General features: G+C 46.4%; 1 protein-coding gene across 2 annotated transcripts in view; it reads right to left on the reverse strand.

Moving 5' to 3' along the window:
* ITGA6 (integrin subunit alpha 6) overlaps nt 1-18315 on the reverse strand; it is a 75892-nt gene extending 57577 nt beyond the window's left edge. Inside the window, exon 1 of one of the 2 annotated variants that reach the window (XM_040643879.1) lies at nt 17926-18315. In XM_040643879.1, coding sequence (XP_040499813.1) covers nt 17926-18107 — 182 coding nt within the window. In that variant the 5' untranslated portion in view covers nt 18108-18315. The remainder of the gene's footprint in view (nt 1-17925) is intronic. The other variant, XM_040643873.1, reaches the window with a different exon arrangement.
* Nucleotides 18316-24116: the final 5801 nt, after the last annotated feature.

The raw sequence follows: 24116 nt of genomic DNA on the forward strand, positions 1-24116 counted from the left end.
TTCCATCCCTGGCATCAATTTTTGGAGTGACCTGGGTTCGACACTGGCTTCAAATCTCCCAACAATAAGGACTTAAATAATCTCAAGGAAAAATTCAATTAGCATGAACAAGGTAAAATCGCAATAGTCTGTATTTAAAATGCCCAAGAATGCCGCTTCAACAAAAACTGAGAAAGTGTAGGTATCAATACACAACCACCTCATTTTAAAAATAAAATCATTAACTGGAAGGGCTTTTCAGCTGATCAAGCAACTTATTACCGGTAAGTCCTCAAGGAATTAGAATAAAAATGCTGTTATCTACTGCAGTAAGAAAAGGAAAAATGAAACGTCTCCAAGCAAAACTGTTGTTTCAGTTTTACAAAGCAGCTGCTTGACCTTGTCAAATGTGCCATTTGATCACTTCCTGTGTTTCTGAATTATGAGATACCTGATTTCCAGCTGCCAAACAGAATCACATTTGTCCTTCTAGGGACTTCACCGTCCAAGGAACCAAGTCTAACCTGTTTGAGCTGGACTGTGAGCCCAGCCTCCCATCTTTGATCTTCACACACTGCTTGGCACATAGTAGGCACTCAGTTAAATGAATGAAGTTCACTTTGTAATTTAGTACATTTAATAATTTTCAATTTGAGTATGTTATTACCAAGCAGGTTTTTTTTTTTTAAAGATTTTTTTATTTATTTATTCGACAGAGATAGAGACAGCCAGCGAGAGAGGGAACACAAGCAGGGGGAGTGGGAGAGGAAGAAGCAGGCTCATAGCGGAGGAGCCTGATGTGGGGCTCGATCCCATAACGCCAGGATCACGTCCTGAGCCGAAGGCAGACGCTTAACCGCTGTGCCACCCAGGCACCCCATTACCAAGCAGGTTTTTATACTCCAGGTGTGCCGAGCATCGATAGTTATCAGTGTTAACTCTCAAAAAAAAAAAAAAAAAAAGTCTTTCTTAAAAGCTGTTACCAAATAGTTCATTTGCAAAGGAAAAAGTGACTTCAATTTCCATCATTCTTCAGTAACATATTTTTAATAAAAAACCAGGAAGATAAAGGGTAAATTTAAAAAACACACAGCTGGTAAGTCACCATATCCATTTTCACTATTCCAACAGCCTAGGAAATCCAAATTTTTCAATGTTTAGAAAAGGAAATTAATCCCACGTAGTTTATTTTCTAAATAAGAGAACTGAAATAACAGGCTTAGTAGCCGTGCCGGCCACTGCTGGCTGTGGCCCAGGACTGGTTCTCCCCTTTTTCCACAGTGAAGGGATCACCTAGGCACAAGGTCACCCTGAATAAGGACGGCTCAGCCCAGCCTCCCTTTCCAGCAGGACGTGACCTACAATGTGGTCCTGCTAAAGGGGACGCACGATGAAAGACCACATTGCTGCTTCCAGGAATTTTCTTTAGAAGACAGTCGTCGTGGGCCTTTGGCTCTACTCTTCTTTGACCCCTTGATCGCCCCGCCTAGGGCACACATGCTGCCCTCATGGACTATGGGGTTGAAGCTACACATGGGGGAGCAATCGGGAAAGTGGGTTCTGGTTCCTCGACGCCTCGATCCAGCTACCCAGATTTTTATATCCAACAGCAAAACAATAAACAACAAAAACAACACAAAATGCAAAGCCAAAAGCGGCTTTTCAGGTAAAAAAAAAAAAAAATTAAAATTAAAAACTAGAAATAGGATACTATAAACAAAAAACCACAATTTCAAAAGTGTATGCATATAAAAATATTTACAGAAGCTACACTGCTAGACATTCGTACTGTTGACTACTCCACTCCTGCATTTAAAGATATTTAAACATGTATGGCTTGGAAACGCATTAATCACGGATGGTAGCACAGCGCCCGGGGCTGCAGCCCAGAGGCCCCTATTGTGTTAGGACGCTTCTCCTTTCGTTGCTGGACTGTGGGGAGACATAGGGGGTGGGTGTCCTATAGGAAGAGTGGCCAGGAGGGACACTCAGGGGGACTGGGGCAAAACGATTTCCCCAACAGAAGTATTTAAATAGCTTAACAAGTGGTACTTCACTGGCTACACCGCTGAACGACAGTCCTGCTTGGATCTGTCATTACCGGGATAACATGGTACGTGCCTGTAGCAGCCACGACCTCCAGATAGCTCACGACTTCTTACCTGCCCCGGACCAGACCGGCAGGCCAAAACCGTAATTAGAAATACTGAGGGAGGGGGCGCCTGAGTGGCTCAGTCGTTAAGCGTCTGCCTTCGGCTCAGGGCGTGATCCCGGCGTTATGGGATCAAGCCCCACATCGGGCTCCTCCGCTGGGAGCCTGCTTCTTCCTCTCCCACTCCCCTGCTTGTGTTCCCTCTCTCACTGGCTGTCTCTATCTCTGTCGAATAAATAAATAAAATCTTTAAAAAAAAAAAAAAAAAAAAGAAATACTAAGGGAGTGACTAGGAGACCTGATGGGGTCAGATCCTGGCTGTAGCACCTATTAGCTGGGTGTCGTCTGTGAACTGGTTCTAAATGTTCTCATGGGGTGTTGCAAAGATCAAACGAAAGAACATCAAACAACCTTGTAAACCCTGATGTGGTGATGAAGCACCATCCGTGCTCTTGCTGGTGCTCAGTTCACACACATTCCAACGAGCCACTCTCATTTTCAAACCTTTTTTAGCAAGTAGAGGTGCAGGTGAGGCACAAATGCTGAAGCCATCAGGACTCCAACAGCGTGCGTGCAAGACTGTCAGTTCTAGTTGTCGCAAAGATTCCAGTACCCCAAAGGCAGAGTAGCGGTCCCTGACAGCATCGGACAGTAGGACATCGCTTGTGATAGTCGTGGAGAGCGGCCAGTCGCTCCTCGAGAATCAGCCTGGTTCATTCCGACAGTGCTGGGCAAACCACTGCCCTGGGAATGGACCCGCGACTTAGGCGAAAGCAAAGTGTGTGTGTGTGGGGGGGGGGTATCAAGTTCTTCACTGCAGCACTGCTTTTAACAGCGAACAATTAGAAATTACCTGAATATCCAGACTGGTTAAATTAATCATGGTTCACCATTAAAACTGAATACTACGCAGACAATAAAAATACTAAGGAAGCTACCTACCACCTCACACAAGCTCTAAAACATGCCAAGAGAAAGAAAAGCAAGGTGAAGAATACAGACAGCACGCTACCATGTGTGTAAAAAAATGTATGCATTTGCTTATAAATGTTTAGGCACCTGTGCAAGGATTCACAACAAACTGGTGAAATGACGGTTGATGCCGGGAAGTCCAGGGTAACTGGAGACCAGGGCTAGGACAGGGATTTTTTTTTTAACATTTTTTATTTTAATTCAGTTAATTAACATATAATGTATTATTGGTTTCAGAGTCACAAGTCTGTGATTCATCAGTCTTCTATAACACCCAGTGCTCATTACATCACATGCCCTAGGAGGGGGATTTCCCTCCACATCTTTTCGTAGTTTTTATATTTGTACCAAATAAACTTACATGTAATTTTTAAAATAATGTTTTAAAATTTTAAAATTACTTACATGTAATATTTTAAATAAAATAATGTTTTTTAAAATAAAAAACATGAAATTTTTAAAATAAATAATTTTTAAAAAAATTTTTAAAACCCCGATGGACACTGGGTCACTGAAAGTCTTGCAGAGTGAATGACAGAGATGGTCAGAGGTTAAATCCAAGCCCAGAAGTCATGCAGAAAGCAAGCCTGGTAAGGGCGTGAGGCAAGCTCACACATGCTATCTTTATGTACGCGGCTACGGGCAGGCAAAAGTCAACGCTGGTTTTTACAGCCCATTCCAGGGCCGTGAGGACACGCCAATAAGGCAGCATACAAGCCCTACCTGGGGCACAGCAGGCACGGCAGTAAAGGTCACCTGGAGGGCAGAGGCTGCCATCCCCACAGCTGCGAGGGTAGACAAGCTCCCCACCAGGGCCAGGCGAGCTGCAGAGCGATCTGCAGGGACCCCAGAGAGGAACCGCACAGCCCCCCATGAAGCCCACAGCACTGCCGGCGTTCAGACGAACATCTCAGCTCTGAAGGGCCATCAACACAAAATCCGCACGCCTCAAATCCTCCTGTAGAAGGGGAGGAATCCATGCATCTCAGGGGCATCCCAACATACAGCTCTGAAATGCGGTGAGCGCTACTGATAAATAGCCGCGGGGTTTCAACGCCTGAGTCTTCGGGGCTGTGGCCGCTGCCCAACCCACGGTGCAACAGCCGCCTGTACAGGGAGGAGCAGGAGTGAGTCACAGCCTGAGTCAGGCACCTCACCTTTCATCTAATCTAAAGCGTGAATGAGAGGAGTGAAGCGAACTAGGAAGCCTTGTCCAGGAACGAGCCAGAGGGGGTACGGGTCCATTTGGGGAACACGCCACTGCTTCTGAATTTGTGGTCAAAGGCAAATCCAGGCCCAGTTCCTCATCAAGACACGCTTATCTCAGGAACTCAGGATGGCAGCTGTTTTTGATGAGAAAATAGAGCTCTCTTTTTCAGAGAAGCTTGGTGGGACTTGAACAGATCTGCCTGCGGTTCTGCGGACATTTTATAAAAACAGAAGCACTGATCAGACAGACCCTTGTTTGGGGTGGAGGTCGAGGTCAGGGTTCAAGCATAGGAAGTGGGCAGGGAGGAGGGTGTGGGTGCAGCCCCCTCAGTGGCTGGCTGCATGACCTACAATAAATCTTAGGCCTCCATTCCTTGATCCATAAAATGAGGGACATAGTCTATCTTTCTAGATCATTTACTGGGCTCCTTCCCAACTTCAGTAGGCGATAAACAGTTCCAGCGGTAAAGAAATCCACAAAAGCATTACTGGGTGATATTACTAGAATACACCCACTCTTCCTGTGCAGATGAAAACACCTACAGCTTGCACACGGGCCTAGATTTCTTGTAAAGCAGCACTTTTTTATTTTCGAGGAATGACGTGTGCCAGGCTCCACACGGAAGCCCCGGGTAAGGACAGATAAATCAGACCCAACTCCCTGCCTTCAGGGGGCCCACAATTCAGAACCGTCAGCGAGCTTCTGATAGCTTCCAAATCGCTTATTAGAAATTCCACAATAGGGGTGCCTGGGTGGCTCAGTCGGTTAAGTGTCTGACTCTTGGTTTCAGCTCAGGTCGTGACCTCAGGGTCGTGACACTGAGCCCCGGGTCGGGTTCTGGGCTCAGCACGGGGTCTGCTTGAGATGCTTTCTCCTTCTACCTCTCCCTTTGCCCCTTCTCCCACTCACTCTTAAATAAATAAAATCTTTTTAAAAAAGAAAGAAATTCCATGATAAACACATCAGTAAGAATAAAAAGAGTCCATTACACTAAACAGAATTCAGGCAACAGAGAAATTAATCATTAGAAAATCAAAGAGATGAACAGAGAAAGAAAAGAAAGCTGCTCCCAGGTAACAGATGAGCGAGGCTCTAAAGGAGGTCGGGGTGTGGGTGGGAGGTACCAACCAACAAGAATGTGCAAGATAAGCGGAAGAGACCTTACTGCTCGGGACAGCTGCAGTCTAATCTGATGTTCCCTGAGTGCATATGCACTACCTTTCAAACTTCAACCCGCAATGTGCCGCTGTCACATCAAAGCTCAGCTCCAGCCTGACCTCCGTGGCCACCGAGATGGAGGGTTTGTGCTAAAGCCGCCGCGTCAGATGGGAAGAACAGCAAGACCAAGTGAGAAACCAACGACTACAGCCAGGCTTTTTATCTGCGCGATTCGCTCTCACACTCCATCAGAAACTGAAGACAAGAATTTTGGCTTTCCGAAGGACAGGTGTTGCGGAACCCGGGAGTTCCACACGTTTCCCAACGTGGAAAACACATGCTGAGCTCGGACAGGGGACTTTAACCTCTACCGGAAACGTGTTCAACTTTTAACTTGTTGCCACCGAACCGCATCAGAATATCCTACCAGAGGACAGGACATAGCACAATTCTCAATTTAGTTGTAGTTCAGTTTATCAATATTTTATGGCCCCAGTAACATGGATGTTCTGATTCCTGGACACTCCAAAACAAGTTTAAGGAGAACCAAAGTGTTCACAACCATGTGAATATATTTAACACTCCAGAACTATACACCTGAAAACAGTTACAATGGTAAATTTTATGTTCTGTGTGTTTTACCACAACTTAAAAAAAAAAAAAAAAAAAGGTAGTACCACGGTGTAAAGGATCAACCGCACTTCCTATTCTCCAGAAGTCTTTAATGTACCTGGGAAATTAAATCAACTCAAACAGCTCAACCAGTACCACTGGGTACCCTTCTCTTTAATGAACCAAAAATGGACAAGCTGTCAGCCTTGCTCTTGAGAAGCTCTCAGACCAGTAGGGATGATACCCATCAGGCAGACATTTATAGAGTGCCTTCCGTAGCAGGGGATTTGGCCAGACCAAGCAGGCAAACGGGTGTTGTCTTATGTGCAGACACCCGTTCATCAGCAGAGGCTAACCCATGCTGACCTGGAGAATTTGGAGACTTTGCTGAAAAAAGTGGTATGGTCATTGGGAGAGTCTCCAAGTACCAGGGGAAAAGGGCAACAGTGTCTGTATATTTGCTATCACTACTCCAGGGAGACATTTAAAAACGTAGGACACTGTTCTGTCAAGGGCAGGATGATGTGGCACAGGATTAATTCTGAGAATGGGCCACTTCACCGAAAGGCAGTAGACGGTACAACATCAGGTGGACAGGGCATCAGGCAGCGGTGTTTCAGGGTCCATACTCCCACCACCTAAGTGTCACTTGACTGTTTTGGTCTCAGCTGTCCCTCTATGGAGAAGAGTTTGGGCTGGTCAGTGTTTCTCAACCATTTCCACGAAAGCACTGAATGACAGAGGAAGGTAAACATGTACAGGGGACATAACCCAAAATGCCCACCAAAAGCTTGAATTGATTTTAAAGCCTCATGCTTTATATTAAAAAATTTACACATATTCCATTCTGCACTACAAAGAGATAACTTTTTAAGAAATAACTCCCCACCACGCCGCCCCAGGGAGATGGGCTGCAATTAATTCATGGCACACCCCAGGGCAATGGATGCTAAGGTTCTGATGAGTCACCCTCTTGCATAATTTCAGAGATATTCTATTTCCTTCCAGATTCAGATTTATCTCAAGCTTGTTAGCCTATACCACTTATCTTGAAAGAAGAGATTGAAAACCAGCAGTATTTTAGAACCCAAAGGGCTATTTAGCCTGGTTTTCTACATTCCTGACAATTCAACAAGGCCACGCATCATTTTTACTCAACACACCCCGTGATACACTAGATAACGCTGACCAGGATTACAAAGACAAGCAACCAGGCCCCAGGAGCGGGAAGTCAGGCCAGGGCACTCCTGCCGTGTTCCTGGCTCACTTCCACCCGCACGGCACACACCTACCTGTCAATGTCCTGACGTTTACCGGAGGGAGGGGGGACGACAGGCACACAGACACTGTGCCATCCTAGACGGTACCGGATCCTGGAGCTGCACACACTCGCATGTGGGCAATGCTCACTCAACACCTACCATGAGCCTTGTAAGAATTTAACAATATAAAAAGCTGTGGTTCTCTGCAGCTCAAATATGGCCTAAGGAGCTAGAGATGGTGAAAGGGGTTTGATGCATTGCCATTTTCTCTTCCTTCTTCCAAGTCCCGTGTTTCCCCTTCTTCTCCTTCAAGGTGATACTACAGTTTCTATCTGCCTATGAACTGGCCCTAAGTCCAGCTGTAGCTCCCCTGCCCATGGGACAACTTCACCTGTGACCTAATCCCCAAAGAGGCGTGCCCGCTGTCCACCAGACTTTCAAGACAAGATAGCTACAAAAGCTCCGTGGGGGAGAGAAGTCTACTCCTATTTTACTTGAAGGGGCCCACAGCAGTGAAGGCTGATGACTACTGGATGTGCCAGGCGCGATGCCAAGTGCTTCATCCCCACCACACTTCCCCACAACCCCATGGGGCAGGGACTGTTAGCACCTCCACCTTCCCGAGGAGTAACTTGCCCGAGGTCAAATCCACAGAATGTGAGGAAGCGGGGATTCAAACCCCGCATTCCTCTATCTCTAGAATGGAGTTCTTACCCCTACAAGGCAAACTTCTACACAGGTATTGAGGAACTGAGGGCTAATGAGTAAGGTTATTGATGAGAAACGAGAGGCAATCAGGAAAAACCTCCCCCAGCCTCCCACCAGGCCAAGAACCCAGCCACCCGCATCTGCGCCCCCTTACTCTGTGGGGAGATGAGCTACCTGGGCTCCAGTGAGGAGGCTAACCCCTCTACGGGTTCACCCCTCCCACCCACCCACACACATCACACCAGCAACTCTGTCCTCTCCTGCACCCACTTCTCCTTCTCTACTGAAGCATCCCCACCAGCAGCCCAGCTCACTATAACTTGCTTCCATCATAAAAATAATTCCCTCTTGACCCCATTTTCTCCTCTAGCTCTTGCTCTGCTCCCCTCTTCAACAAAACTCAGAGTTCCTATTTTTTGTCTCCAATTCCTCTTCTCTTCTCACCAATCCATCCAACCAGGCCCTGCTCCCAGCCCTCCACGAGCACCCTGCACAGGCTGCTGATGGCCTCCACATGGCTACTCCGGGGGTCAGCTCTCAGCTCGCTGACACAACCGGATCACAGCCTCCATCATGTGGCTTCCAGGTCAGCACACCTGTTCTCCCGCTTACTGGCCATGCCCTTCATCTTCCTAACCTCTGCAGGGGGATGCCCTACAGCTTTGCCCTTAGTCTCTACCTCTGCTCCCTCCGTGACCTTATTCGGCATTCAGTCCCCCCACTGGAAATACAACCTAGAGGCCCAGGACTCCACTATTTGCACCTCCTGCCCACACCTCCCCCACTGAATTTCAGACTGGCATTCAACTGTCTACGCAGCGCCTCCGCTGGGACGTCCAGACATCTCAAACCTAACGTGTCTAAGAACCAAACTTTCACCCTTCCTCCAAAATCCCTTCCTCTCACGCTCTGCCTTAAACCATCATAGTTGTCGACAACTTCATCCTTCCAGGTGCTCAGGCCAAAAACCCTGAAGATGTTCTTTTTTACACTCTCTTCATCCTGCCAACTCTACTTTCAAAATATATCCAGAATCCAACCACTTCTATCTTCACTGCTACCACCCTGGTCCAAACTACCATCATCTCTTATCTATCATTACAGGCGTCTAATTAATACCACTGCATCTACCCTTGCCCTCACCCTTGTCTATGCTCAACCTAGCAGCTAAAGAAAACTATTTAAAATCTAAGTCAGAACATGTCATACTCTTCTCAGAACATTCCAAGGCTTCCCATCACAGTCAGGAGTAAAAACCAAAGTCTTTCAAAGACCTATAAGGCTCCACAATTTGCCTCCAAGGAGACCATAAGCTTCCTTGCTGTTCTAAATTTGCTAGGCATGCTTCTGCCGTGGGGCCTTTGCACTGGGTGTTCCTGCTGCCCCCTCAGTACTGACAGGGCTTGCAGCTTTGCCTTTTCAATGACGTCTTCCCTGGCTGACCTACCGCCAACCGCTCCGCAGTCCCTTCCTCCGTGTTCTTTCCCTCTGTATCACCCACTACCTTCTAACATAATATCCCTATTTATTTTGTGTCTCCCCCAACAGAACTAAACAGAGACTTTATCTATTTAGTTTGCCACCGTATCTCTAGCACCAGAGGAGTGCCTAATACACAGTAAATGCTCAGTGAATGTCTCTTGAACTTACAACTTCTATAGGAAAACCCCCCCAAAAAAAGTTGATTATGGTTTCTCTAGAGGTCCAGAGCACATTCCCCTTTAAATTTTTACTTGTTCCTCATGTTCAAGGATCAAAATCCCTACTTTCTTTTAAATTGAATATAAAATACACATTTTTGTATAAATGTGCACACATAGAAATAACTGAGCTTACGAAAGATCAGTTTCTTACCCTAGGCCAGTGCAAAAGCTTCTCCGATGGCCTCTGGCTGGTGCTGCTGACCTTGGGGGATTCTCATCTTGCAGTCCTCACCTCCTGGGATCATCCTGAGTGGGGGGCCCCGGGATGCCTCTCCACATGCCCACACCCTCACTTCATCTCCGTAGCAGCCCTGAACCCTTTCTAAATAGAAGATTTAGACTTTTCCTTCTAAACTGGCTGATCAGATTGGCATCCGATATGGCTTGACCACATCCTAAGCACAAAAACGCTTTTCCGGCCGGTCCCCGAAGCCCTCCCCTGAGCTCTGGGCCATCTAAGTCAGTAGACGTCTTCTCCAGGTCCTCTATCCTTGGGCCTCTAGAAGGCGCAACAGTGTCCAAACCCACCTTCTCTTGCACTTGTGGGTCCATGTGAGACCCCTTCATCACCCAGATCTCAAAGCCAGCTCTCAACTTGGTCTGAGTATCATCGTAAGTTGGCACCTGGGCCAGGTCTCACTAGCAGCCAGGAGGCCGCAGGCACAGAACGATGTTTTCCTAGAATGTCGTCTCCTGCCTATCCACCCGATCACATCCGAGCCTCTTTAAGCTTTCCCCCTTGTTTGAAAACTCTTAGGTTTATATGTGTCGCAGCAAAGCAGGATTCCCTAAACCCTAGTCAACTCGTTTTCAGCACTTTCATGTCCAATCTCACCAAAGCCTTGCAGAATTCTAAACATTTCCATTTCACTTCAAAATATCCTTGTTCTCAAGAGACAGTCCTACACTGCCAGTTGGAGGGGTCAGGCCATCATCTGACAGATGGATCAGTGGGAAAAGGACCCAGGAAGGACTGCTTACTCTCCTTAGCAAATAGAAAGAAAAACAGGATTTCAAATTCCTTCTGCTGTCAAGTGGTCCGTTCACCCCAGGAACAACCATCGCACATCCCTAGCTGTGATGCACCTTGATGAGGACCCTCTTGCTAACTTTAGATTATGTTGCTTTATCAGGACCACAGAAGACTGTGACCACTTGACCAATGGCAGTATATCCTGAAGAGAAAGGCCCGCATCTGCAAAGACAAGAGGCTATTTGGCTCAGGAGACCTACAGTTCAGTGACATCCTACCCTTATGGCTCTGAAATGTTTATCATTTGTACACTTCCCCCCACACCCACACTTAACCTCAGTACAAATCAATATCCTTTATCAAATGAAGAAACTATAGTGACATTGATATCCCCAAACAAAGCAAACACAGCCCCAGGGAAACAGGCACTACTCTGTGCTCCATTTACTCTTCATATCACTAATCAATGTGCCCCTTTCACATTTCCAAAGTTTATTTTTATTTCTATACGTTTAGGCTTAGGAAGCATATTTCGTTAAAAGGTTTTCTTATACTGTATCTGAAGTGGCTCTTAAAAAAAGTAATCTTCGGGTTGTGTGACATTCAAGACGTATGTAGCCGGTTAGCAAATAAACATGCGAGCAGACGTCCACGGCTCCACGCCGCTTGCTTTTGCTTTCTGCACTTGCTTTAGTGACACTTTCCCTTCAGTCAGAACAGTCTTCTTTGCCAGCTCATTGGTTTTAGAGTCTTCAAAGTTTTTAAAGTCTTTCTGCCAATTTGGGATTGGGCGAAGTGACGGCAGTATCCAACACTGGAATCCAGCACATGTGTCAGAGGGACAGAGGGAGTGAGGGACAGAGGGACAGAGAGGGGGAGGGAGGGAAGAAAAGAGATGTGGGGGAGAGTCTGGGGCTACACTGTGGCCTAAGAAAGCAGTCGTTCTACAGGCACACCAACTCTGGAGTAAACGGATTTGGAACTCTCTTGCCTTATTCACCTAAACAGAAAAGCCAGACAGCAGCAGATTAGACGGTGATCGTTCCACCCTGTTATTTAGGCTAACAGGGACCCACTCTGCTGAGGAGCCAATGCACTTGCCCCAGTTCAGGGCTAATTAACAATTAGCCTCTTGATTTAGATCCAAGGGATCACTGTTTCCAATTCCAAGTGCCAGTTTAACAAAATTCTGCTAGCCCACACGACTTCCACGCTTTGTCCGCGCATCTTCAACGTTAGGCAGCTTCATTGTGAACAATCAGACCCAGCTCTGCACCAACGGACCCAGCATTCCTACTGTACATTAATGCCAAACAAAGGACCAGGAAAATAAATCATCATCAACCCTGCCCTGGGTAGAGTGCAAACTTCCCAGTCTCCCAGGGATAAGGTAGGGGGATACTTCCAAAGTCAGAGAGGTCTGAGAAGATCTGGAAACCAGGAAGTTGGTATTCCTCATTAACTTGCCCTATTACTTCACAATTCACCCTCCACGGGTACCCTGTGCACGAAGTCACTGCCCACCCAGCCCCTCACCATCCCGGCATCTGTCTGCCCGCTGATCTCCACATACTGAAACCCAACTCGTATTCAGCTAACCAAAAGGCTACGAGGCATGTTCCTCTGAGATGTACTTTCCAAACATGGTCACTGTAGAACGGAAGGAAGGATGGACACTTAACCATGATCATAATCAAGCCCAACGAGAGAAACCCCATGCTGCACGGTCCGGGGGGCACGGAAGACGTAGACTGAGAACCAACGTGCCCAACGATGAGCCACAGCCACTTCATCTTTTACAGCCCTGGTTTCCATTTATTTAACAAACACAAAAGGTAAGAAATGGTGAGTGCTGGCCCTGGCGCCCATTACTGCAGGGCTGAGTCTTCACCAACCTCCTAAGAAGGCAGCAGAATTCTGCTTCTGACACAAGGTCCAACCGGATCACCATTCCACAGCTCTGAGCAGAGGAAGTCAGCAGCCTCCCCACGCCCCCTAGAGTCCCACACATTCAAGATTCCCCTACTAGCCTTGAATAACTAAAGCTTTAGCCATCAATTCCCAAGTACCCTCACGGGCTCTCATTTGACCCCCACACACCCTTGTCAAGGGCGTTCAGGACCTTGCTCTACAGCCACCCTATCTAGTCTCATTATAACAACCCACAAATCCTAAGCACCCACTGCAGGGCAGGGCAGCCTGCATTTCTGGGGGTAAGCTCTCAAGTCTGCCTTTAAGGCAAAAATCAAATGTAATTAAAATCACTCGTGAAAATCCCTTAGCTGGGAAGGGAGTCCTTCAAAACTCAAAAACCAAGAATTAACATCTTGGGTATCTATTTGCATCACGCCTATAGCTGCCTTTTCCCTGGGGGCAGCAGAGTCCAAGGGCTACTTTGAGGAGGGAATGGCAACGGGTGAAATCAAGGGATTTCTTTCTCTCTCTACCCTGAGCTGAAAGAGTTGATTTCACAAGTTAAATTGAGTGTACGATGATAGGACTCCATTGTATTTGCAAGGTATATGCTAGCTGCTATCAGGCAAAGAAATGAATCTAAAACCTCTGCCCTCATGTAACCTATAATCCAGTTGGGAAGGATTGGTTCATCCTCGGAAAATCATGGCTAACAGTTAAACACGAAACCATGAGAACTGTCAGACACGTGATACTAAGTGCTACTGACATTCAAAGGAAGAAGAAATTGCTATAGTGTAGGGTGGGCTCACAGGCTTTCATGGAGAAATCTAAACTGGCTCTTGAGATTGACTACGTTCTTTCTTAAGATGGGCTGATCGAGAACCCAATCAGTGTTCCACACAAAACTGACCCAGTCATGTAAGCATACAACAGTATTTTCTATTATGTCTCTACTATCGCTCTTGCAAGTGCCAAATAATTCACTGGCCAACTCTGTCATAGTACTATGTGGAGCCAAGGTCCTAGGGTAACCATGTGCCATAGCTCAAGTTCTACTTGATGACCAAAGCTTAAACTAAATCTTACTATTGTTATGCTAAAATAGAGTACTATACAACTAAGAACAACATGGTACCTGCTTCTTTACAATCATGGAGAATCTTACATAAGCATTTAACCTGACTTTCCTGACAAATTCTTCATACCATGAGTACTCCGATCCATTTTTTCAAACCCCTAAGTCATTACTTGGATGGTCTCACACCAGCTTGTGTTAAAATTAAACTTGTCTATTTCTCTTTCTTGTAGAGTCCTATGACCTCCTCTAAGTCTCCCTGCCCATTTTGGCACTTTCTCCACTCTCGGGACTCAAGGTGACCGAGCACAGTCCCTGGATGCTGGCCCTGGGCCACATGGCACTGTGAATGATGCAAGGGAGCCAGTGCTTAGGGACACATCCTGGACACAGCTCTCATCCCTGGCTAGTTCCACTCACCCCTCAGTGGGCTTTTTCAGAAGGGGAGAGAGTAAGAGGCAAAGAAAGAAGGACCCAGATTCTGGTCCAAGGCCAGCTGGAATACGGGTCAACTGGAAGAGAGTCCAGGCATAGGTATTTAAAGAGATAGCCCTGATTCACATGGGAAGCAGTTTAATAAATCAACATAACATAGTACTTTTCCAAAATTCAGATGCTGGCCAATTTCTCCAGGTCTGAAAGACATTTCCGACTTTTCCTTTAGGAGATGGCATGAGCACAAGTCAGAAATACCAAGTTCAAATTCAGATTCTATTAAGACTCTGTTGAAGCACTTGTGAGACTTCAGACATTTCCTAACTTTCAGCTTTAGTTTCTTACCTATAAAGGGAGTAGCTGGACTAGATGATTTTTAGGACTAGATGACTAGTTAATGATTTTAAAGGCAGGAGTATCACAAGTCTGAGAAAAATCAAAAGCAAACATCAGAGTCAGAACAGAAGGGACAATGGTTGCGGGGGGAGCACCTGGGTGGCTCATTGCTTGAGTGTCCGACTCTTGATTTCCGCTCGGGTCATGATCTCAGGGTCGTGGATCCAGCCCCACGTCAGGCTCTGTGCTCAGTGTGGAGTCTGCTTGTCCTGCTCCCTCTGCTCCTCCCCCCAAGTGTGCGTGCGCACGCGCTCTCTGTCTCTCTCTCGAATAAAAATCCTAAGAAGAAAGAAGAAAGGACGACAATGGGCCTGGAGAGCCTCTGGAAGATGATGATCAGAACGCTCCCCAAAGAAGAGAACGGACTGGGGAAAACCCAGAACTGCTCTATAAGAATATCTTACAGATGTCTCCCTTCTAGGTTCTGCCTTATAGTCAAACATAGATCCATCTCTTCCCAGAACAGCTAAGAGTGATGATTCATGGAATGGACATACCCACAGAGGTCGTCCCACATGGTCTGCCTGGAAGGGGTGGTAACTCAACCTTCACTACCTAAGAGAAATGAAAAGATCCCATGGAGTGCACAGCCTGACCTCAGTAACTCAGACAACTATCTCATCATCATGTGGAGTCTCCAACTTCCTTAATGCACAGCCTAAAACCTGAGTGCAGTTTTACAGTCTCCAGCTCCGTTTTATAGTCCCCAAAGTTTTACGAACACCCAACACGTTCTAAGGCTCTCAGATACATTATTCTGTTATAAAATCTTAACTAGAGTTCAAGATGGTATTAAATATTTAAATAGCACTGTAGAAAATTTAACCCACAAAAACCTATGGCAATTTCTGTAACAGCGCATTCATCTGATATTCCCATAATTCTTCACTTCTCCTGCCTCAATAAAGGCCCTTGTTCAGCAAATTTACTTTATCAGTCTAATTAAGGCCAATTAAAGTTCAATTGCTTTGAACATGGGCTTCATAAATGTGACTAAGCTTAAATTATCAATTACCCCACCTATAATAAACTTTGGCTCCGCTCTTTGGCAGTCAGAATCAGAACGGCTAACACCTGTCCAGAGCGGGCACACAGTAGGAATTCAATTAGTGCTTCTCCACGCATCACCGCTAACCGCCACCATTTAGTCAGCAAGTCCCCACGCATTGTGCATGCGGCCTCTTACTCCTCACAACTGCCTTATTAAATAGCTCCATTTTACAGATAAAGAAACTAAGGCTTAAACTAACAGCTGCCACATGGCCCAGAAGGAATTTGAGCTCAGGTCTCTCTCTCACCGGTTCTCCATTGAACTTTTCTGTAGAGTGCAGAGTTTAGGACACTGGACCGAAGCTGTGGGGTCTCAACCTCCCCGGCTGTTATTTACACCCACAACCGTTACAGACAAAGGTGACGACTGATGTGATTACCGTCTGTGTGCCCTGGTTCTCCCGGGAGGGCCAAAGCTGCTTCTGAAGCCGGAACACTTTACCAAAAGAAGGGGAAAGGACGGAATCTCACATAAACCACGGCCCCCTACAGTGTGGTTACTGCCAGACTCCAAGCTCTAGGGAAGAGACGCTCCGGGTCTGGTCAGCCCCTCCCCTCCGTCAGCCTCCTAGAAGGCGGCAGACTCCCATGACAGGCTTCTTCTCACCCACAGGAGCACGTGAAGCAGCAGTAACAAGTTTTAGCAAGCACGCTGCTTAGTGACAGGGATTCCTGGCTAGCGTCACATTTTGCAAGTCTCCATCCCAAAGATATTTTCTTGGCCCTTCACAGTGTTGGCTTGAACACCTATTCCAAGGAAGCCATCGCCTTCAGTAGGCGTCAGGTGCAAGAGAATACCCCGCTGAATGATCCCCTCTGCTGGCCCACAACCAGGCCTGCACTAACCAGTTCAAATTCTCCATGTGGGTGGAGGCACATTTACACACCCCGAAGTACTCAGAGACACTAAACGTCATCCATTAACTGAGGTAACAGAAACCACCTTTCATTTCAGATTTACAGCTTAACAATGATTTCTACTGAGAGAAGTCAGAGTATAAGCACCTGGCCAGCCCTGCAGACCACCAGCCCTCCGGCTCCCCACCCCCAACGACTTTCTTTGCTTCACTAGCAGGTGTTATCAGAAAAACCTGACATGAAGATTCACCAATTCCAAAGTCGTTAATTGCAGAAATCAAGAGCTTTCCTCCAGCTCTAACATCCCATTTGACCCTCATAAACAAGTCCTCTCTTTACGAGGCTACACTTTACTTTCTCCGGTCTGCTGGTCCTGGAAGGACCTCGGCTCAACTAAAAGCCTTAGGGGAGGAGGGAACGTCCGTGAGTTTATTTTTCAGTAGCATAGATCAAGACGAAGGCTCACAGCGATTAAGACGGACTAAGCTCCCTCTCTAGCCTAAAGAGTTTGCTCATGTGGGAACCAAACACTGTCTAAGAAAGAAAAAGAGAAGCTAAGCAGTGCCAGTCTCCACTTTCTCCCAGGAGGAACACCGATATACTATGGGGGGGGGGGGGTAGTGATCTTCCAAACTGTGTTTCCAAAGCCCCAGCCAGATCGGATATTTTGCTTTAACCCGTCGGCTTGGGCCTGCCCAATGCAGGGGCCCAAAGGGTCTTTGGGTTTACCCCGGACGCTTTGGGGCCTGGGCGGGGACGGGGCACACCACTCATAGGGTCTTGTTTTCTCAGCTGATCTAGTCATGCGAACAGGTGCTTGGTCAATTCCATCTTTAAAAAGGGGGGAGGGGTATGTAAAAGTAGCTCCCACAGGAGCGCCCGCCGGGCGTGGAAAGCCACGCAGGACAGGATGAAAAGTGGCTTTCCAACTTCTGCAGGGCTCCCGAGTCTGCGGGGAAACCGGGTATTGCGTGAGGTTGGGAAAGGCCTGGATCTTCCGGAACAACGCTCCCAGCAAGTCCATAGCAGCGACACGGCGACCCTACACCCCAGGTCACCACCCCCCCCACTCCCCCTCCCACACACACACGTGAAGCTCAGCAAAGCGTGCCACCTGCCGGGTTCCCAGCAAACATGCCCGAAGGCAAGGACCGCCGGAAAACACTTTGTTTAAAAAAAAAAAAAAAAAAAAAAAAAGTAAACTCTCCCGGGGCCGAGGACAGCCCCGCCTGGCACCGGGGCCGCGGTCCGCGGGGCTCGGCCCCCGGACCCTCCAGTTTCCAGGGCTGCATGGGGGCAGGCGCCGCGCCGGGCCGGGCGGCGGGCTGCGCTCCCCCGGGGGCTGGCGGAATCCCGGGCGGGGCAGCGGCACGGGCAGGGCCTGCGGGCGGGAACGCGGCGCGCCCTCGCCCCTGCTCGCGCGCGGGCCGGCGCCCTGGCGGGGGTGGGAAGTCGGGGAACTTACAGCCGCCTGTCCTCGGGCTTCAGCTGCTGGTGCATGGCCAGCGAGAAGCCGAAGAGGCTCCCGGGCTCCCCCGTTCTCCGGATCACATTGTCCTCGCGGGTGTCCAAGTTGAAGGCGGCGCCGAGCCAGGGCAGGAGCCCCGCCGACAGGTAGAGCAGCCACAGCTGCCCCGCGGCCGCCATGGGCGGGCGCACCGGGAGGGGGAGCCGGAGCCGCGGTGGCCGCCCTGCGCTCGGGGCCGGGTTCGAGGCTGCCGCGCTGCTGCTGCCGCCGCCGCGGCCACCTTCGTCTCCTCTGGCCACCGCGCCGGCCCCACCCCCGGGACGAGTCGCGCTAGCCGCCCGTCCGCTCCCCCTCGCGGGCAGCTCCCAACCGCTGAATGAGTCCGTTGTTCTCTGGAGACTCGCAGGCGTTTTATCAAGTGACGAGGACGCCGGCCCCGCCCTCCCCCCCCCTCCCCACCCCTCCCCACCCCTCTGGCCCCTCCTCGCGCGCCCGCCGCCCGGCCCCGCTGCCGGCACCTTCCCGGCCGGCCTGGCGGCGCGGCGTTCCGAACCTGCCCTCCCCCGCCAGCTCCTCGCCTCTCCCGCCGCCGCCTACCTGGCCCGGAAGCAGCCGTGGCAGACCGGGGTGCTGGGGAGAGGCGAACTCCCGGCCCAGCGGCCCCGTCCTGGGGGTCCTCCGGGAAAGAAGCTCTGGAATTGTGGTTGCCATTCGGCGCAGAGCCAGAAAGGCGTTTACTACCTGTTAGCAAGAAGTGCTGGTGATGCGCCGGCCCTGATCGCCTTAAGCCGCGGATTCTCACCGACCGAAGCCCACGTGCAAATGCTCACTTCATTCATTCAGTCCACAAGTGCTTCTGGAGCGCTTCACGCTTGCCAGATACTTGGGGGAGGGAGCTGCTTGGATTGTTTTCAGCCCTTAAAGAACTAATCGTCAAAAATGATAATAGCCCAAACTTCGATAGTGCTATACAATTTATATAGCTCATTTTATAGCTCATTTAGCCCTCATAACAATCCGCAGATTAGAAAACTGAAGCTCAGCCTTGACCCTGAGAACCCAGGGAGCTGGGTTCTCCCCGGTGAAAAGGAGAGCTTGTGGGAGAAGTCACACAGGTGTCAGCAATTTAAAACTTGGTTTCTAGGTGCTCTGAAGCGGAGAAGCAGCTCCTCAACTGTAAAGGATGGGTGTGTAAGGTGGTCCCCATGAGCTCAAAAGCCGTCCTTTCCTGCCCCCAAATTCCCAGGACTAGATCCTTGCCAAGAGGCAGCTCTAAGCTCTGTGTGGGTGGCCTAAGGGCTCCTGCCTCCAGAGCATGGGGTGGGGCCTCCAATGTGGTGTTGACCTCCAGGGCGACTTTATTGGCAGGGGTTCTTAAGCAGGGGAGAGAGAATTCAGGGTTACTGTGATATTGGGGTGACAAAAAATTTTTACACTTTTATTTTCACTAACGTAACTGACATTTAGCATTTCTTTCCATTATGAATAGAGGCAAAACACCACAGTGGCCGTAGGATAAGTATCTATGACTTAGTCTCCAACATCACATCATAGTTGTTACAATATCTTCAATTGCAGTAGTTATTAGGTAGACCCTCCACTAGATCTTGTCATGCAATAGGTCAATTAGAAAGTATATACGTTGCTACAACACATTTTTTAAACATTTTGTTAACTGTATTTCAAAATAATTGGTTTCCTTTGCAATCCCATGTATTTTATGCTTTTAAAAACCTTGTTCTGAAAGGGGATTCATGATCTTTGGCAGCCTAACAAAAGGGGGTCCCATGCCATTAAAAAAGTTTAAGAAGTGCTAGCCTGAAGTCTCCTGGAATGCCTTGGGGAGCCTGCCTTGGAATCTGATATCCCTGTGTTAGAAACAGAAGCAGAGTACAGTCCCAGAGAAGACCTGGAGTTCCGTGTGTACACGTGGGGATAGGGTTGGGGGTGCCCTTCGCCTAAAGGAGTATTTGTACCAAGGGAGCAGCCCCCACCGCACAAAAATGCTGCCTGACGTCATCAAGGGTCCTCGGGTGATAACAGCTTCCAGAGCAAGTCGGTCAGCATAGGAGGGGCAGGTCCCACTTGTCTGCCAATCAATAACTCCAGTCAAGTATAGTTAAAAGTAGGGTGCAGTGAGTTCAAATTCAGTAGACAATGTGGGAGATCACACTGTTTTCACAAATGCATAATAACCTTGATAAGATTGTGAGACTGTTGGAAACTAATCGAGTAAGCTAAGAAACATCTGTATTATGATTTTTCATGCAAGGTAGCCTTTTTTTCTTCATGTTGAACACATACTATTCCAGAGAAACAGGTCCAAGCTAGTACAGTTAGAGCCCAGTGAACCTTACTGCAGGCTGGGACCCAGTGGGAGCCACTCACGTGGCTGTGACAGTTGCCGAAATACTTCTGAACTGGTTGATAAAAGAGACTTGTCCTGGAGTGTCCCGAGTGCCCATCGCAGATGGAAAACTTTCAACCACACTCCTACCTTTCACCTATGTCCTGCCTGAGACCCCAATCATACTTGAAGTTGAATCAAACTCAGACTCTTAACAATAATCTCTTTGAAGACTGTTAGCTTTTCCTGATTAACTGTAACAATCAAGTGTTGTGAATCCGTTGTCATTTCCATGGTAAATAGGGGTGTGCTAACATAAGAGAGAAATAGCTTATGAAAGGGAGGTGTAGAGGTCCTTCCGGATCTGCTGAGGATATTGTCCGTGTCTGGGGCTGAAGAAATGAAAGAAGCAAGAAACCTAAAAATTATAAAGTCAAGACCCAGGGAGGGAGGTACATAGTTTAAATGAAAAAAACTAAATCTGAGACAAGAATACACTTGTCTGGAATCAAAGGGAGAAAGTTAGCTTGACGATAAAGGTGTGCTGACCGTATAGGGCATGGTGTGTGTGTGTGTGTGTGTGTGTGTGTGTGTGTGTGTGTGTGTGTGTGTTTTGTGTGTGCACCTGCCCATTGCAAGAAGGGCTCTACAAATCCAGTTATGACAAAATCATGTCATGTTCCAAAAAAGGTTGATTAGAAAACAAACAGGAATACCTAAGAATATGATTATAAAATCACAACATACTTCTACAAACTGAAAATTTTAAATAAAAAGGCTGTGGAAGCTTTGAATAGATATTTGCTCAGATGAGAGCTTTTGAATTATATTTTACCAATACACTTTTCAAAAGAAAATTATTTGTTCTATATCCCACCTTTGGTAGGGGAGCTTTCAAATAATTTTAAACTGTCGCTCACCTATGGAGAAGTCGAAGAAACTCATGTCATGCCTGAAATATTTTCCATTTCCTGGGACCTACTGTAATCATTTTGCTATCAAGTTCGCTGTTGTACTGACTTCATCATCACCAACAGCAGAGAATTTCATATTCGCTGCTTTTTAGGCAACGTGGAAACTAGCTTTGGAAAACTTCTCTTTATTCTCCTTTTGTGGTTACATTATACTGATGGTTTTACACTTGCATGTGCCCTAGAGCACATGGTCTGTGGAACCCAAGACGCTTGCTTCAAATTCGGCCTCTGTTCCAGCTTGACCAGATGACCTTAAATCATTTAATCTCTCTATGCCTCAGTTTCCCCAGCTATGAAGTAGGGATAAGGATAGTATCTACCCCCAAAGAATTGCCTTGCCTTAACGATTAGTAAAGTAACAGGATCCGAAGCTCTTCAAATGTTGTATTAAAATCAGAATTTCCACTTGTGTAGAGCCTTTCAAAATTTGGCTTTCGCGAGTTATGTATTGACCCAGGATAAACATAGTGTGTGAACTAGACATATGTAGTAAGCTTTTCCAATAGGGATTGTACTAGTCAATGTCAGACTTTATGCTTCAGAAAAAGAAAAAGAGTTTTCCATTTTACTTTTTTGTCTCTTTATACAAGTGATCAGGGGTTTGCCTTCCACTCTGAACCTTACTGCTTTTTGTTTGACATTTTATTTGCTGTAAGTCACAGCACATTTTATAAGGGCAAACCTACCTTTGGCTGGAATCAGGAGAATCCAGATTGCCAGCTATACCCTAGTTTAAAACCCAGATGTATTTATTTATTTTTCCGGTTTTATTGAAAGATAATTGACATATAGCGTTGTATAAGTTTAAGGCATACAATATGATTATAATCTATATTATATATATATATATACATATATAAACAATCACCACAGCAAGTTGACAATATGATTATAATCTATATTATATATATATACATATATATTATATATATACATATATATATTATATATATACATATATAAATACATATACATATATAAATACATATACATATATAAACAATCACCACAGCAAGTTTAGTTAACAACTGTCACCTCACAGTTTCAATTTTTTCCTTGTGATGAGAACTTTTGAGATTTATTCTCTTAGCAACTTTTAAATATAAAATACAATATTATTAACTATAGTCACCATGCTGTGCATTAAATCCCCAGAACTTATTTATGTTATTAACTGGGAGTTTGTACCTTTTGACAACCCCCCCCTCCCCCGTACTGGTTGTAACCACCAATCTGTTCCATTTCTGTGAGTTTGGGGTTTGGATGGTTTTTTAGATTTCACATATAAGCGAGATGATACAGTATTTGTCTTTCTCAGTCTGACTTATTTCACTTAGCATGATGTCCTCGAGTTTCATCCATGTTGTCATAAATGGTAGGATTTCCTTCTTCTTATGGCTGAATAATATTCCATTGTATATATATGTATGTATATGTGTGTGTGTGTGTGTGTATACACACTCACACCATGTTTTCATTATCAATTAATCCATCAGTGGACATTAAGATTATTCACCCAGATATATTTTCGAGTAAATTTCAGGGCACCTGGGTGGCTCAGTTGGTTAAGCATCTGCCTTTGGCTCAGGTCATGATCACAGGGTCCTGGGAGCAAGCCCCACTTCAGGCTCTCTACTCATCAGGGAGCCCGCTTCTCCCTCTCCCTGCTTGTGGTCTTTCTCTCTCTCTCTCTCACTCTCTCTCTGTGTCAAATACATAAATAAAATCTTTTTAAAAATAAATTTAATTTGAGGGGCGCCTGGGTGGCACAGCGGTTAAGCGTCTGCCTTCGGCTCAGGGCGTGATCCCGGCGTTATGGGATCGAGCCCCACATCAGGCTCCTCTGCTATGAGCCTGCTTCTTCCTCTCCCACTCCCCCTGCTTGTGTTTCCTCTCTCGCTGGCTGTCTCTATCTCTGTCGAATAAATAAATAAAATCTTTAAAAAATAAATAAATAAATTTAATTTGAATATTTCTATTTCATTTATAATGAGCTCATTAAAATGTTGTAGAGTATTTCACATTGTCATTTTATGTGGGATTCCTTTTTTAAAGTTTGTTTTGAGGGAAATTTTCTAAGAAGCCACATTTTGCCAGCTAGCCAGAAATAAACTAAACTTTAAATGAATCATGTTAAATTTAAAACTGAGCTCCCAAGGCTGAGGTGAAACCGCCACTTGGAAAATTTGGTTTTCCATTCCACCATCATCAGAAACAACATGAAGTTCTGTGTATCTCATGCCACACACAGTGTAGTCTTTTTTAAAATTCAATTGTAATTAACATACACTGTTATATTGGTTTCAGGTATACACTATAATGATTCAACAATTCTATACATCACTCCTTGCTCATCACAATAAGTGTATGGTTGATCCCCTCACCTATTTCACCCATCCCCCATTAACCTCCCCCTAGTAACCATCAGTTTGTTCTCTATATTTAAGTGTCTGTTTTTTGGTTTGTCTCTTTTTTTCTTTGTTCCTTTGTTTTGTTTCTTAAATTGCATAAATGAGTGAAATCATATGGTATTTGTCTTTCTCTGACTGACTTATTTCCCTTAGGATTATAGCCTTTAGATCCATCCATGTTGTTGCAAATGGCAAGATTTCATTCTTTTTTATTGCTAAGTAATATTCTACTGTATGTATACCCCACATCTTCTTTATCCATTCATCTATTGATGGACACTTGGGCTGCTTCCATATTGTAGCGATTGTAAATAATGCTACAATAAACATAGGTATGCATATATCTTTTTGATTTAGTAATTTCATTTTCTTTGGGTAAATACCCAGTAGTGGAATTACATGTGGTAATTCCATTTTTAATTTTTTGAGGAATCTTCATACCGTTTCCCATGGTGG

The sequence above is a fragment of the Ursus maritimus genome, unplaced genomic scaffold, assembly GCF_017311325.1.
Source record: "Ursus maritimus isolate PB19 unplaced genomic scaffold, ASM1731132v1 scaffold_1, whole genome shotgun sequence".
NCBI classification, from domain to species: domain Eukaryota; kingdom Metazoa; phylum Chordata; class Mammalia; order Carnivora; family Ursidae; genus Ursus; species Ursus maritimus.